The sequence below is a fragment of the Choloepus didactylus genome, chromosome X (genome assembly GCF_015220235.1).
Source record: "Choloepus didactylus isolate mChoDid1 chromosome X, mChoDid1.pri, whole genome shotgun sequence".
NCBI lineage: Eukaryota > Metazoa > Chordata > Mammalia > Pilosa > Megalonychidae > Choloepus > Choloepus didactylus.
This window is the reverse complement of record NC_051334.1, coordinates 95,421,111-95,438,304: the sequence shown is the minus strand read 5'-3', so window position 1 is coordinate 95,438,304 and position 17,194 is coordinate 95,421,111. Positions and strand designations below refer to the sequence as shown.

The following is a 17,194-nucleotide window of genomic DNA, read 5'->3' as shown; positions in this document are numbered from 1 at the left end:
CAACTTTAAAAATGAAGATTTTTAAAACTGCCATTCTGACTTTTTGCTAATGATTAAGAACTATGCCTGTGCAGTTGTTTAATATCTTACCATTTCACAGACCAAGATAACAAAGGTGGGAAGAGATAATGACAAGCTATTTTGCTTGTATGGGATTATCTTGTAGTAGTAAAGAATTAACTTCCTATAATTTGAAAGAAAAATAGTGGATCTTTTGAGCAAGGTGGACTTTCCTGATGCTGCTACTGAATTTATGGGAAAAACTGGAAAGGTCACAGCATTTTCTATTGTCAGAGTTGTAGACTCCAGAAATCTGTTTAGTAATCAGGCACTTATATTTGGCTATTAGTATCAGCAAGGAAGGACCTTCTGTGCTTTTTGTGGTTTATACCATACGTGGGAAAGTGTAACCATTACAGCCATCCAAAGGAAATTACTCCTTTATTATTAGGGCAGGTGTCACCACACTTGGGGATCAACCATATATTACACTCTAGGGTTTTTGTGTGAGATACAGCCCTGCAGAGGAGAAGCAGAGCCATTACCCTGATTATGCATTAGAGAACTGAAGTTTACCCCCCTCCCCAGAGCCTATTCCAAAGTACCTTGCTTTTAAATCCACACCAGATGAGAGGAAGGAATATTTCAGATATTTGCACTCCATCTTCTGGCTCCTCTCCTGATTGTGGCTGATCCATTTTGGAAATTCTATTAGTCAGGGTTCTCTAGGGAAACAGAACCAACAGGAGATAACTGTAAATGAGATTTTACAATAGTATCTCACACAACTGTGGGGATGCACGAGTCCAAATTCCATAGGGCAGGCTGCAAACTGGCAACTCCAATGAAGGTTTTCAATGAATTCCCCAGGAGAGGCTGACTGGCTGAATTAGAGATAAAAATTCTCTCTTCTGACAGCTGAAGTCATCACTTCTCCTTTTAAAGCCTTCAACTGATTGGATTAAATGTCTCTCATTGCTGAAGAACTCTCCTTAGTTGATTGTAGATGTAATCAGTCATAGATGCAATCAACTTAATGGTGATTTAAGTCCATAAAATGTCCTCATAGTAATGGTTAGGCCAGTGCTTGCTTGACCAGACAACTGGGCACAATTCCCTGGCCAAGTTGACACATGAACCTAACCATTACACAAATGGAACCCCTGATTGCTCTGAAACCTGCCATCTATGATGGTAAAAATTGCTTTGATGGATACTGTCCCTACCCACTGGCCTGAAGAGCCTTGAAAATTTGGGCAGGTTGCAAATAAGAGGTTTATACTTCCACATGGATGTACTCAAATGAGAATCTCTACAGCAGTGGGGTTGTTTCTGAATGTTCCAGAATGTTCTGAATGTTCTGAAAAGTAGAAACTCTACTCTCATCTTTTCTGTGCCCTCTTCCACCTCTGATTTTTTCTAATCATATCACTTAACATTAGATGGGAAGATACTTAAGGGGGAAAGAAAGACAGTCAAGTGCACATTGCAGTGGATGACTGCATGACTTTTGTACATTTCCTTATTAGACTGATTTATTGTTCAAAATATTCAGAGAAAGGGAAATTATTTATTTCCACGTCAATATACTTAGGTTGTTTCCATATGCAATATACTAGAAAGATGTGTGTTTTGCTTGGTTCATAGTGTTTTTGTTGTTGCTGTTTTCTTAATTTTGAAGAGAAACTTTGCTTGGGGAAGGTTTTCTTTCTGTCTGTTGACTTTTAGAAATATCAGTTTCAGTGTGACAGTTTAAAAAAAGACCCTGAAATTGACAATCCAATTACAAGGGTTCTTATATATAAAATGCACTACTAGAAATCATATTTTCTTTTTCTTTGAGTTTGAGCTGCCTTTTATTTGTGAGATTTGGAGTTGCCTCCCTTAATATTAAACATCTCACTTATTAGCAGGAAGGATTTATCTTACTTCTCTTTTCTCTTATGATGGTGTGAACTTAAATAAAGGATGCATAATTTTTGCATAGCTTATTTTTAGTAAAATGTATATGATTTTGAATTTTTATTTGTGTACCATAGTTATTAAAATAATTATTTTGGAGAGTACTGCCTATATCAAATTAATTTTCACAATCATAAACCTTCCTGTTTATTTGTATGCTTTAAAGGATAGGTTTTGTTTTAATATATGAAAAGGACCCTTTTATCCCAGAAGAGGAAAAATAAAAACATCTATTTTGTTCTCGAGTACAGCTTCTGGCTTTAAGACATATGCCAGATGTCTTGCTTGACAAAGAACAATGAGTGGCCCTGTTGATACTTGATCACATTTGGCTATCACCATTCCCAGCTTTTCTAGTCATAAATATTTATTTCATTGAAAAACTTTTTTTTCCCATACATTGACACTAACCAGAAAAAGGCTTTCCTTTTTAATTTTCCTCTCTCCCTCTCTTTATCTTTAAAGTTGGTACTTTTTCTGAATAAATTCAATAAGTGTTTGCTGCATGCATAGTTTTCAGTGAGAACCTGTCTCCCTTTAGCACACAAATTATTGCCCATTACTGAGAATTAATTCATTTAAAGAAATCCTGCGTCTTGGAAGCACTGAAATTATATTGAAAAATGAAAGTGTGCAAATTCTACATGCACCCAAATTTTATTCCAATTATCAGAATATCTTCTTTTATTTTTAGATGAATCTACGTTCTGTATTTACTGTAGAACAACAAAGGATTTTACAGCGTTATTATGAAAATGGAATGACAAATCAAAGTAAAAATTGCTTTCAGCTCATATTACAGTGTGCACAGGAGACTAAGCTGGACTTCAGTGTAGTCAGGGTAAGTATTGAGGTCTTCCACTCTCAAATTTATAGCATTTTATTACAAATGATATTTGTTTTATGTGAGAAAAAATATTCAGGATATGAAGTCACTAATTTTATAAGCAGATTCATTTTCATGTATAACATACTAATTTTTTATGATAGAGCTAATCCTTTAGTATGTATTTAACACTGAAACCTTTGCAGTATAAACATATCTTCAAAAGTGCCAGTCCTTTGAATGATGTAATACCTTTAGGATTAGTTGTTGATCTTACACTTTCCTTAAATCCTGAATTAATCTAGGTATAACATCCTAAAATGACATCAGTAAAACAGGGCCTCCTGTGTGCCTTGTATACTTTCTTGTTGTATTTGAATTTTTCGTCAGGCATTTCCTAGTCTTTTTATGAATATCTCCTCCTCTTTCTAAGTAAAATACATGCATTTTTCCGGGCTGGCAAGTAAAGGACAAGAACTCCCAAGGGGGGAAATTTTCCTTTATCAAAACCATGGCAATAAAAATTAGAGCTGCTACCCATTTGTGAAAGGAAATGAGGTGATAAGAGAGGAGGAAAGAGATAAATGTAACATAAATAGTCCCAAATTTTATTAACTGCATAGGTCTTTTCATGTTTGTTTGAACATGCTACAGATTCTCCTGGTATGAAACTTTAGTAATTGGAAGATTAGTGGCTTTCTCATCCTTTGCATTCATTAGATTAATTGGGGAAAGTGATAGAACATGTTTTTACATTTCCTTTTCTGTTTGATGTACCTTCAAAGTCTTTAAAGACAAAAGACTCTTGATAAGCAGAATTTTTTGGAGAATGTATTTCTCAAAGACTGAAGAATATATTCTCCTTCAAATTATGCCACCAATTTGAGTGGGAGATATCCAGGATATCTGTTTATTTGCTGAGAACAACCATCATACTCAAATTTGTATGGCAACTATATATATACATACATATATATATATATATCTTATTGATAATTCTAAATTCCCTGCTCAAAATACCTGAACTAAACCTTAGAGAAAAATGTTTAATTGACTTAGAAAAATCATGTAAAAATGTGTAATATTTCAAGTTGATGAGATTGCATTTGTAAGTAAAAAAAAAAATTGGGTTTTTATTTCTGCTGTAATTTCTTTCTGTTGTCTTTTTCCTCTTATCTTTCCATTACTTTAAAGTGGAAAGCTTTCCCAGGCAGTTACATTGTGGATTGTTATCTTTCATATTTCCAATTTATTATTGCACTCTTCCACTAATGCATTGCTTGTTTGTTTGAAAATTGAGATTGTTGAAATACAAAGATTTATGCTTATGCTCAAAATGGTGTGAAAATATAAAACATACAATGAGAATGAAGGAAATTAAATTCTACAATGTAAAATTACAAGTAAAATGTTATATAAGTAAAAGGAATTGTGCAAAACAGATTCATTCTATCCATTTTAGGAGAGAGTAAATTGTACAGAAATTCAGTCTTCCTAATCTAAACTTCAACATAATTTTGGTGGCTTTTCCAGTCACAGGAAAAGGGAGTTGTTTTATACTCATCTCTCCTCAACTGCCTCCCCCCATACTGTTAGGTCTAAGTGTTCTACTTGAAAGAGACCATTCTTTATAATTTTAATATATAATATTCACTGCTTTTATTCAAAAGAACCCAAGTCCCGCTGTACTAAGAACTTGATTCCAATGTAAAGAGAATTTAAAAAGGTTAAAACATCCCAGAAAGAAGAAATATAGTGGTTGAAAGGATCAGGAAAATGAAGAAGGAAATATAGAGAAGGAAGAGTTTTAGATATAGTGAATTTCTAAGAGAGAGCTGTAAGAATTTTATGCACAGCAAGGATTGCTGACCCAAGTATCTTTCCTTTCCTTTATTTCCTACAAAACATTGCTTTGTTAATTCCTTTGTTAATATTGCTTTGTTACACCCACATTCTCATCATATCAATTTCATTAGACCTATTTTTTCCCTCTCACTAATGAGGTATTTGTAATAAAAATAATTTATAACTGATAAAAACATTGGTAAATTTTGGATCCTGTAGCTGAAAAACTTTCAGTAAAACTTAATTCAGTTATTTGGAACCCTCAGGCAATTAACTTTATTTTCAACATTTTAATGGAAATAATTCTTAAGTTTATACGTTCCTACTTTTCTTCAACATCTCGTTTTGTGTATGTTTCCTTTCTTCTTCTTTGTAGTGGGCTATCACATTTTTGGTTTTTGGTGCTATGGAGTGCCTGAGCACAGCAACCTCTATTTCCAATACCCCCTTCTATTTTGTTAGTTCGGTTGTAGATTTGGAAACCAAATTTGTTAAAAATTATGTATTAAATTGTATTAAATTAAATTATAAAAAAATGAGTTTTAAAATCACAGGCCACTCAATTATAAAATTCCATAGATTTTGTGATATCTATGTTAGCTTTGTTCTGGATAAGTGAGGTTGCTAGCATAGCTGAGTTTCATATGCATGTGATATTATCCTGTATTTTACTTTTTGATGGGTATGTAACATAAATATTTGGTAAACTAGTATTGCATAAACCATAAATTTGTGATAAACTAATTTCATTCTTAAATTTCCTAAGGTAGGTATTATGTGATGAGACCACGGTAGGTTGTTTATTTGTTTGTTTTTTAGAAGTAGGGCTCAGAGCTGCCCTCCAGATGAGTACAAATTTTAGCAATTTTGCTATGCTTTTCCTTTGAAATTTTGTATGTAATGCTTATATTTTTGTAAAAATTATGAACAAATGCATTGTTTCCCACATGTGCTTTTCTCACTTGTGGGAACTTATTTTGAATATTTGTGAAGTTTACCTTTTTTAACCATACATTGAAATTGTATTTATCCAAAGACTTTTCTTCTTAAATATTGATCTTAAATATATACTTTTAAATCTTTTAGTTATTCTCCCCTGCCTCAGTGCCCTATGACATTTGTATTCAATTGTCCTTCTGCTTGTCTCACTTCTGCTGTTTGATGAAAGTAAGTTAGAGTGAGTTTAAAATTCCCACAGCCTCATATGACTCAACATGGAGCACTGCAGCTTCTGGAACATTTACTTTATGGGAGAAAAACTAATTATAGAAATAAAAGGCCAACAGAGGTGATTATTTCAGGAAATTCTCACCATTACATGTAATATAGTGGAAGGAGAATGTGCTTCAAGGTCAGGTAGAATTGACATTGAATCCTTGCTTTGCCATTTGTTGAAAGGATAACCTTCCATGAGCTACTTGATCTTTCTGAATGTCAGTTTCATTCGTACAATTAGAAAAATAACACCTACCAAAGGAGCAAATGTATATGAAGAACACATAATTGAGGCTCAATAAGTGTTAGCTTTTATTTATAGTAATGTTTATAAATAATATTTATGAATCAACATTGAAAATTGGATAGTTTATGCAGTCTTCAAAACACATCATATGAACATTAACCAAATACAGCTTGCCTTATGTTTGTGCAAGGCTAGTTCATTTAATGTTTTTATTTATTCATTTATTTTTATTCTTAATAGATTAATGTATTTTTGGTAGTTTATAATATGGCATGCCTTTTGAAATAATTGTAAAGTTTGATAATCATGCTATGGAATGCAATATTATTTTTGCCCATGTCAAGAATCACAATTCATTGTAATAATACTAATAGAATTATAGTAAATTGCTTATATAAAAATACATGTTTTGTAATCAAATCCTAAAAGCAACCACTGGGTGTTATTTTTATTAATAATATTTTTTTCTGTAAAAAAGTAATAAATATTCACTTATAAACTTTGGTAAGTAGACAATGTAAAGAAGAAAATAATTCTAACAAATTAATGACAAACTGAGAAAATATTTGCAATATGTAACTAAGTGTTGCTATCTTTAGTAGGTAAATTGCTCTTAACCAATTTTAAAAGACAAATACCCAATTAAAATGGGTAAAGGTAATGGATAGGCAGATTTATCAAGTTAATATAGAAATCATAGAAATTCAAAGCAAAACAGCAATTACATGCCCCTTATTAACTCCTGGACTAGAAAAGACTACAAAAAGATAATGCAAAGTGTTGGTGAGGGTGTGGGGAAACCAGAATTCTCAAACAGTGGAGGGCACTTGAAAGTATTTATTAAAAGTCCATTAGTTTTCTTCTAGAATTGAATTCTAATGGACCAACAGAACAAAGATACATGTTCAATGATGTGTATTATAGTGTGGTTTATAATAATGAATATTTCCAAATCTAACCAGCTAGCAATATGAAATTAACCAAGTTATGATATATCCATTTAATAGTCATTAAACATAAGGATTGCAAATATGCATTTGTTTGCCAATACTGTGAACATTTTCCAATGTCATTAAATATCCTACCTTTAGTATGCTTCCAATTTTTCACTATTATAAATAAATATATGGTGAACATCGTTGAATATAAACTTTGTCTACAACTTTCATTTTTTTTAGGATAAATTCCCAAAAATGCTAGGTCAAAGGATATAAACAATTTTACAGCTCTTGTTACATGTTAATTAAATGAGTTTTGAGGAGGACAGGAACAATAACTATATTCTGTTCTTAAAATCCCTAGATACTTAACAGTGCGAATCTATACATTCTGTGGCCCTTGATCATTTTTACTTTATACTTTAGTTATTCTTTTACCCTATCTTTTTCTTTTATCTTTGTGTAGGCCTTGGTTCTATGACAAATGAGAATATAATTTATCACTTAGAAATTGGTTTTTGTTGACTTGTTGTTAAGGTTTTCTTCATAGTATCATTTTTTGTCCTTCCAGACGTGGGTTGGCAATAAGAGAAGAAAAATGAGTAGTAAGAATTCTGAAGCAGGAGCAGCAACACTAGGAACTGTTTCTGGTACTTCTTTGGCAGCTCCAGACATTACAGTGAGAAATGTGGTTAATATTGTTCAACCCTCAAACCAACAACCTTCTTGGACATCTGCCAATAATGACGTTATTTTAACTGGTATATACAGCCCAGCCAGCTCATCAAGTAGGCAAGGGACAATCAAACATACAAATACACAAATTACAGAAGCACATAAAATCCCTATTCAGAAAACTGCCAGTAAAAATGAGACTGAGTTTGAGTTGCACATTCCTGTTCAAAGACAAGTGGCACACTGCAAGAATGCCTCCCTGCTCTTAGGTGAAAAAACAATTATTTTGTCAAGACAGACAAGTGTGCTAAATTCTGGAAAGTCAGTATACAGTCACACAAAGAAAAACTATGGAAGCTCTTCAGTGCAAACTTCTGAAATGACGGTACCTCAAAAGCCATCTGTGTGCCACCAATCTTGCAAAATTGAACCAGTTGGTATTCAAAGGTCATATAAACCTGAGCACACTGGTCTGGTATCACATAACTTATGTGCACAGAAGCCAACTATTAGAGACCCTTACTGTAGAACACAAAACTTAGAAATTCGTGAAGTATTTTCATTGGCAGTTAGTGATTACCCTCAGAGAATTCTGAGAGGAAATGCACCGCAGAAGCCTAGCTCAGCAGAAGGAACTTGTTTGTCCATTGCAATGGAGACTGGAGATGCTGATTATGAGTATGCCAGAGAGGAAGAGTTGGCATCAATGGGAGCACAGATACCAAGCTACTCAAGATTTTATGAAAGTGGTAGTTCTCTTCGAGCTGAGAACCAAAGTGCAACTTTTTCTGGACCAGGAAGAAATATGCCAAATTCACAAATGGTGAATATTCGAGACTTGTCAGACAATGTACTTCATCAAAACAGAGACTATCTCTTGGCACCACGGACCTCATTACATACAGCATCTAGTACAATGTACAGTAATGCAAATCTATCACGGAATAATTTTTCTCCACATTTCACATCACCAAACCAGTTGAGGTTATCACAAAACCAAAATAATTACCAGGTAATGTGCAAGTTTATTTTATAAAGATTTTAAAGAGCTGTGTTTTGTTTAAAAAGCTGGGTTGGTATCCAATCAGACTCAACCCATATTTTGAAGTAATTTGAGATTTTTGTTTCAAAGTGGTGGTGTAGGTCAACTGCTTGAAGAACCACGTGCTTTCTTTGCCATGTTTTAAAACGATGAGTATTTTCACTGAATATTATCATTTTTTAACATATTGACTTTTCACTGACATTTAAGTGAAATTTTTTCAGGAAATGGTAGCCTAATGGGAAGCATGGCATTTCTCATCACTAAAATAGTATTAAATTAGCTAGACTCATCCTCTTGAACATATATTATTCCTGTAATGGTTTTTACAAGCAGTTTGGGGAGTTGTCAGTAGATGAGTGGTGCCTTCCCTGGGTACATAGCAGACAAATCAATCATTTCTCTTTGTGCTGATGGCTAAGAAGTAAGTGTCTGCAGTAATTCAGCCAACTGCTTATTCTAAAAGTAAATGCTTTAGTAAAACATTAGGTGGACCATTAATCAATTAGTCTTTTTAAAAATGTTTATAGGGAAAAGACAGTATTCAGAGTGAGAGAGCAATTATAGACCTGGGCACAAAATAGGTATTATTTCTTTGCTCTTTCCCATATTCAATTATTTATGCATCAAATAATTTCTTTAACAGTGAAATATAAACTTACCTTAGAACATCTCTTAAGGTCATAGATCTTCCTGCAATACTCTCTGAAAAATCTACTTCAGAGAATTTGAAGAGTAAGGTATTGCCACGTTCCCTGCTACTGGCTAGACCCTCTTAAACTTTATCTCAATTTAAGATGCTTCTATGCTTCTAGTCTGTTCTTAATTTAAGAAACCAGCTTCTCTTAACTCCCTCCATTTTACAGTTCCCTGCTTAAAAATGAGAAATGAAAATTCAATAAATAATATAATATAGGAAGTATCTCTCTGGTCCCTGGCCCAAGCAGGAAAAGAACAACATGATCACCATCATTAGTAGGAATTTCTTATTTAGAATCTACTTATTTTTCCTGTGTTTGCTCCTTCTTAAATCATGCTTACAGTAACAAACTCCCCTTTCATTCACCTACTCTTTTGTACTTCTTTACCCCTACATCATTGTTCTTAATAACAGTTATAACAAAAACATTTACATTTGCTGAGAACTTAACCATACGCAAGGCACCATTAGGCACTTTTATATACCTGATTCCATTTAATTTTCAAATTTTCATGCCATTCTGGATACATAGGCATTTTAACCATAGTTTAATTACATGGTCAGTAAATGACAGAACCCAAATTACAATTTAGGAATCTGTCACATCTTTTTTTTTTCTTCACCATACGTACTGCCTAACCATATCAACTGTGTTAGAACACTGGGAAGCCTGAGAGTACAGCATTTACTTTTTAATTTTTCCTGAGCCCACCACTCCCTTTTGTATCATATAACCTATGATTTTACCTTTTATACTCTATTTTTTTGGTGGTAGAACTTTAACAGAATTAAATTTGTTTTTATTTTTTAAGAACCTTTTGAATGCAATAAAATGTAACATCTGTTTTTTTTAATAGTAATCTCCATGTGAAAGATGGTCTGACAATTTAGAGAATGGACTTAGAGCCTGGTGGACCTAGATGCAAATCTATACTTTTCAACTTTATACTTATGTGACCTCAGACAAGTGACTTAACCTTTCTGTGCATCAGTCTCCTCATTTGTATAATGTGGTTAATAAAATCTACTTCATAGGAATGCTGTGAATATGAAATGATAATCTATGTGAGGTTCCTATACATGTAACCTCATTAGTGAACAATTAATGAAATTCTGCTCGTCCAGGTCTATTTTAGGTTACATTTTTAATAAAATATTGTAGAGCCCACAATAATCTCATGGTAATTGAGGAAGAAATAGCATACAGTGATGGATGGGAAAAGACTGGAGATCAGCTCTTTCCCTCAACATAATCCACTAAAACCCATATACTTCCATTTATATTATACCAGATCTCTTCAAGCCAACTTAAACCAAGATCATGCTGCGAAGAGTGTTTGCAGAGAAAACTCATTTGTCCCCACCTTTTTCTTTTTAATTATTTGAGATTTGGAGAAACCAAAGTAGCCTGGGGAAGTAGAATCCATGAAGGTTAGCATCTAAGGTTTTAATGAAGTTATATTGCCCATACTGTTGGAGTAGGACTTAGAAGTATAGAACCTCTCTATGTCCTTCTTGGTAACTTTCTCGTTATGAAACTGGAAGCAAGCAACCAAGGAATTTTCTCTGTTTTCTGATGCTGGAACTATATAAAAGTTATCAGCCTCTTCTCTCTGACACATTAGGAGTCTTAAAGCTGAGGTACCATTCCTGGAGGACAGTCTAGTTCAAAGCTATCTCTAGTAGAATGAATACATATTGAGGAAATCCTAGAGAATGCTGATAAATTGAAATCAGTTCTGTTTTTGAGCCTTTGGAATACCATATTAAGGGCTGAAGTGATAATCAGAAAACTGAAAGGAGGTGGCTATTGCAGGATACCACAACTCAGTTCTATTTCAAAAACTTTCTAGGCTAAACTCACCCCTTTGGGGTCAGTTTGCAACCAATTGCTCTCCAACGTGCCATTCACTTTTCATATTACCTCTATGTCAGACCACCTGTTTATCATAGGGTGGTCATATAGATGATCTATATGACCATATTGGAGCCTTTGGAAGACAGGTGCTATAAATACAGGATTTATTGTTGCAGTTATTATTTGGGCTTGATGATTAACTGCATTCCCATATCTCATAGACTTCATAAGGACTTATTAGAAATAGAGAGCTTTAAGTTGCCTTTAAAAGGCACTTTATAAGTACAAAGTATTCCAATTAGTCAAAAGTGCCTTGGTAGTGCCCTCCAACTTTCTTCAGTATTTGAGACTTTAGTGTATCTTTTAAATGAATATGGAAGTTTATAATTACATAAACTTTGAACATCATGGCATTCTAATACACCCCAATTGGCATTTTTACCTGAGGAAAATGGGAGCCAGTGAGATTAAATGACTTGGCCAAAAAAACTCTTTAGCAAGTACTCAAATATGTTGTAGAAGATATCACTTCTTCATTCCTTTATATTGCTCTGTAATATCCATTGTATGTATATACAGCATTTCATTTAATCATCAATTGATGGACATTTGACTTGTTTCCACATTTTGGAAAGCATAATAATAATTTTGAAAGAATAATTCTTCTATGAGCATTCATGAACAAGTTTCTGTGTAGACATGTTTTCAGTTCTCTAAGGTATATAACTAGGTGGAAATATCTGGTTCCATATAGTCATTATATGCTTACAATTTTTGAGGATCTGCCAAACTGTTGTCCAAAGTTGCTACACTATTTCATATTCCCATCAGTAATGCATGAGGGTTCCAATTTTTCTGCATCTTGTCTGACACGTGTCACTTTCTTTTTAATTGTAGACACCCTCATGTATGAAGTAGTGTCTGATGGTGGTTTCGGTTTGCATTTCCTTAATAGCAAAAGATGTTGAGCATTTTTTTCATGTCCTTATTAGCTAATTGTATATCTTCTTTGGAGAAATGTCTATTCAGATCTTTTGTCCATTTTTAATAGGGTTCACTGTCATCTTATTTCTCAGTTTTGTGTGTTCAGTTATTTATATATTCTGTATACAAATTCCTTATCAGATATATGATTTGAAAATATTTTCTTCCACTCCATGAATTGTGTTTTCACTTCCTTGGTGGTATTGTTGCTAACATAGAAGTTTTTAATTTTGATGAAGTCCAGTTTATCTGTTTTTTCTTTTGTCATTGTGCTTTTGGTGTTGCAACTAAGAAAACATTACCTAACTCAAGGTAATGAAAACTGACTCCTATGCTTTCTTCTAAGAATTTTACAGTTTTTTCTCTTACATTTAAGTCTTTCATCCATTTTGGAAAATTTTGTTGTATGTTTCAAGGTTGAAGTCCAGCATATTCTTTTGCTTGAGAATATCCAGTTGTCCCAGCACCATTTTGTGAAAAGAGTATTCTTTCCCCATTGAATAGTCTTGGCACCCTTGTCAAAAGTCAATTAATCATATATAAAGGTTTATTTCTGGACTCCCAATTCTACTTCATTTACTAATGTGTTTATCCTTATATTAGTACCACATAGTCAATTATTGTAGCTTTGGGGTAAGTTTTGAAATTGGGAAGTGTGAGCTCTCCAACTGTATTCTTGTTTTTCAAGATTGTTTTGGCTATTCTGGGTCCCTTGCATTTGCATATGAATTTTAGGATCAGCTTGCCTTTTCTGATGAAAAAAAGTAAGGTAGAATTCTTTTTTAACTAAACATTAATCTTTTAAAAACTTTTTATTGTAGAAACATATACAACTCAAGTTTTCCCATTTTAACCACTTTAAAGTGTGTAATTTGGTGGTATTAATTACATTCACAATATTGTGCTAACATCACCAACATCCATTAACCCAGTTTTTCATCACCACAAACAAAAATTCTGCACCCATTAAGCAATAACAACCCCTTTACCTTACCCCAGTCCCTAATTACCTGTAATCTACTATCTGTCTCTATGAATTTGCATATTATAGGTATTTCATATAAGTGATATACATTATCTGTCTTTTTTATGTCTGACACTTATTTCATTCAACACAGTGTTCCCACCATGGACACTTGGGTTGCTTCCACCTTTTGGTTATGTGGATAATGCTGCTGTGAATATTGGTGTACAAATATACATCCAAGCCCCTGCTTGAAGTAGAATTGCCAGGTCATGTGGTAATAATATGCTCAACTTTCTGACTAACATCTGAATGGATTTCCATAGTGCTGCCAATTTTATAATGTCACCAGCAGTGTATAAGGGTTCCTATTTCTCCACATCCTCTCCAAACCTTAACTATTTTCTGTTTTTTTTGTGTGTGTTTTTTAAAGTAATACCCACCCTGGTGGGTGTGAGGTGTTATCTCATTGTGGTTTTGATATGCATTTCTCCAATGACCAGTGATGTTGAGCATCTTTTCATATACTTATTGGCCATTTGCATATCTTCTTTGGAGAAATGTCTATTCAAATCATTTTCCCATTTTTAATAGGGTTGTCTTTTTGTTGTTGAATTGTAGCAATTTTTAATATATTGTACATATTAAATCCTTTTCAGATATGTAGTTAGCAATTATTTTCTCCCATTCTGTAAGTTGTATTTTCACTTTCTTGATAATATCCTTTGATGTAGAAAAGTTATTAATTTGGATGAAGTACATCTTACATATTTTTTCTTTTGTAGTGCATGCCTTGATGTCATATCTGCCAGTTGGAATTTGGATAGGGATTGCACTGAATCTGTACATAAATTTGGGAAGTATTGCCATCTTGACAATTTTATGACTTTTAATCCATTAGCTCTTTAATTTCTTTCTACAATATTTTCTGTTTTTCAGTAGATAATATCTTGCACTTCTTTTATTAAATTTATTGCTAAGTGTGTTAACTTTTTATCCTATTTTGAAGAGAATTGTTTTCTTAATTTAAAATTCAGATTGTTACTAGTATATAGAAATACAATCGATTTGTGCATATTGATCTTGTGCTCTGGAAACTTGCTGAACTAAACTATTACTTCTAATGATATTAGTGGATTTATTAAGATTTTCTATATACAAAATCATGTAATCTACAAATACAGATAGCTTTACTTTTGTAAAACTTTACTGCATTTTATTTCTTTTTCTTCATTAATTACCATGGCTAATACCTCCAGTACAATGTTGAATAGAAGTGATAGGAGCAGGCATCTTTCTCTTCTTGATCTTAGATAGAAAGCATTCAGTCTCTCCTCTTTAAATATGATGTGAGCTCAGGGTTTTTTGTAGATACCCTTTATCATGATGAGGAAATACCCTTCTATTCCTAGTTTATTGAGTGTTTTTATCATGAAAAGTTACTGGATTTGTCAAATGTTTTTCTATGTCCATTGAGATTATCATGTGTCTTTTGTTCTTTATTCTATTAAAGTGATGTATTAAGATAATTGGTTTTAAGATATTAAATCAATCTACATTTCTAGTAATAATCTTACTTGGATGTAATGTGTAATCCTTCTTATATGCTGATGGATTTGGTTTGCTATTTTCTTGAGGATTTTGTATTTATATTCATAAATTTTATGTTGTACCTTCATTTCAATCATTTCAAAGTGATGTCTTATTTCCCTTGAGATTTCAATTTTGACTCATTTGTGTTATTGAACAGTGTGTTGTTTAATTTTCACATATTTGTGCATTTCCCAGTTATCCTTGTTGTTGATTTCTGACTTCATTTCATTGTGATCAGAGAACATACTCTGGATGGTTTTGATTTTTTGAAATTTGAGATTTTTTATTGCCTAAGATATGTTCTATAATGGAGAATATTTCATGTGAGCTTAAGAACAACGTATATTTTGTTCTTGTTGGGTGGAATGTTCTCTAGATGTCTGTTAGATCTTGGTAGTTTATAGTGTTGTTCATGTCTTTTATTTCCTGTTGATCTTCTGCCTAGTTGTTATATGTATTATGGAAGGTGGGATATTTAAGTATCCCACTATTATGTCTATTTCTCCCTTCAATTCTGTCCATTTTTACTTGTATTTTTCTGCTCTGTTATTAGATGCGTATATGTATAAAATTGCTACGTCTTTTTGATGGATTGACACTTTCATCATTATAAGATCTCTTATTTTCTCTAGGAAATTTTTTTCTCTTAATGTCTATTTTGTCTGATATTAATATAGGCACTCCATATTTTCTTTGTTACTCTTTGCATGGTATATCTTTTTCATCCATTTACTTTCAGCCTATTTGTGTTTTTGAATGTAAATTGTGTCTCTTTTAGACAGCATATAGTTGTATCACATTTTCTGTCCATTTTTCAAGTTTTTGCCTTTTATTGGATTGTTTTATCAATTTATATTTAATGTTATTAGTGATAGGGTTGGATTAAGTTTGCCATTTTGCTTTTTGTTTTCTATAAGCCTTATCTCTTTTTAGTTTCTTTCTTTTTCCTTTACCGCCTGCTTTTTTGTTAAATAGATATTTTCTAGTGAACCATTTTAATTCTCTTCTTCTTTCTTTTACTAATTATTTTAGGGAATTTTTGTACTGGTTGCCCTGAGGATTGAAATTAACATCTTAATTTAAAACAATTGAGTTCAGATTAATAGTAATTTCAATAGTATATAGAAATTTTTCTCCAATAGCTCCTCTCCTTGCCCATTTCTGTGTGCTATTATTGCCATGCAAGTTACATCTTTATACATTATGGGCCCAACAACACAGTTTTATCATATTTCTTTATGTATTTGCCTTTTAAATCAGACAGTATTAGAAAAGAGTTACCCCCCCCCCCAAAAAAAATACACTTATCCTGTCTTTATACCTTTACTGATGCTCTTTATTCCTTTGTGTGGATTCAGTTATCATCTGGTACCCTGCAAAAAATGATCTAAATTTTTTTATATGAGAATATCTTAATTTCTCCTTCATTTTTGAAGGATGGTTTTGCTGGATATAGAATTCTTGGTTGACAGTTGTTTTAGCACTTTGAATATGTCATTCCACTGACTTCTGGCCTCCATGTTTTCTGATGAAAAATAAGCTGTTAATCTTATTGAGGCTCACTTTCATGTGATGATTCATTTTTATCTTGCTGCTTTCAGGATTCTCTTTGTGCTTTGCATTTGAAAGATTTACGATGCTGTATCTATCTCTATATCTCCTTAAGCTTATCCTAGTTGGAGTTTGTTGAGCTTCTTGGATTTGAAGATTAATGTTTTTCACCAAATTTGGTAATTTTTTTCCATTATTTCTTCAAATATTCCTTATGCCTCTGTTTCTCTTTCCTCCTTCTCTGACTCCAATTTTAAATATGTCGGTACATGTGATGGTGTCCCAGAGATCTCTGAGGCTCTGTTAATTTTCTTCTTTCTTTTTTCTTTTGTATTTCAGACTGGATAATAACAATTGACCTATCTTCAAGTTCATTGATTCTTTCTTCTGCAGCTCAAATTTGCTGTTATTTTATTTGTCAACTCCAGAATTTCTGTTTGGGTATTTTTTATAATTACCATCTCTATTGATATTCTTTACTTGGGGAGACATCATAATCATCATTCTTTCTTTCAATTCTTTCAATTTAGGCCAGGTTTCCTTTCATTCTTTGAAGTTATTTGCAATAGCTGATATACAACTTTGTCCAATAAGTCCAACATCTGGGCCCCCTCATGGATAGTTTCTATTTCCTCTTTTTTCCCCCTGTGTATGGGCCATACTTTACCTTTTCTTAGCATATCTTATGGTATATTTTTGAGTACTGAACATTTTAGATAATATAATGTGACAATTCTGGAAATCAAATCCTCCCATCCCTGAGATTACTGTTGCTGCTGGGGTTTTTGTTACTG

The 17,194-nt window shown here is 32.8% G+C and overlaps 1 protein-coding gene across 1 annotated transcript in view; it reads left to right on the top strand.

Moving 5' to 3' along the window:
• The first annotated feature begins 374 nt into the window (after positions 1 to 374).
• HDX (highly divergent homeobox) overlaps positions 375 to 17,194 on the top strand; it is a 262,723-nt gene continuing 245,903 nt past the window's right edge. Inside the window, exons 1-3 of the mRNA XM_037821921.1 lie at positions 375 to 383; positions 2,657 to 2,803; positions 7,605 to 8,720. Coding sequence (XP_037677849.1) covers positions 2,657 to 2,803; positions 7,605 to 8,720 — 1,263 coding nt within the window. The 5' untranslated portion in view covers positions 375 to 383. The remainder of the gene's footprint in view (positions 384 to 2,656; positions 2,804 to 7,604; positions 8,721 to 17,194) is intronic.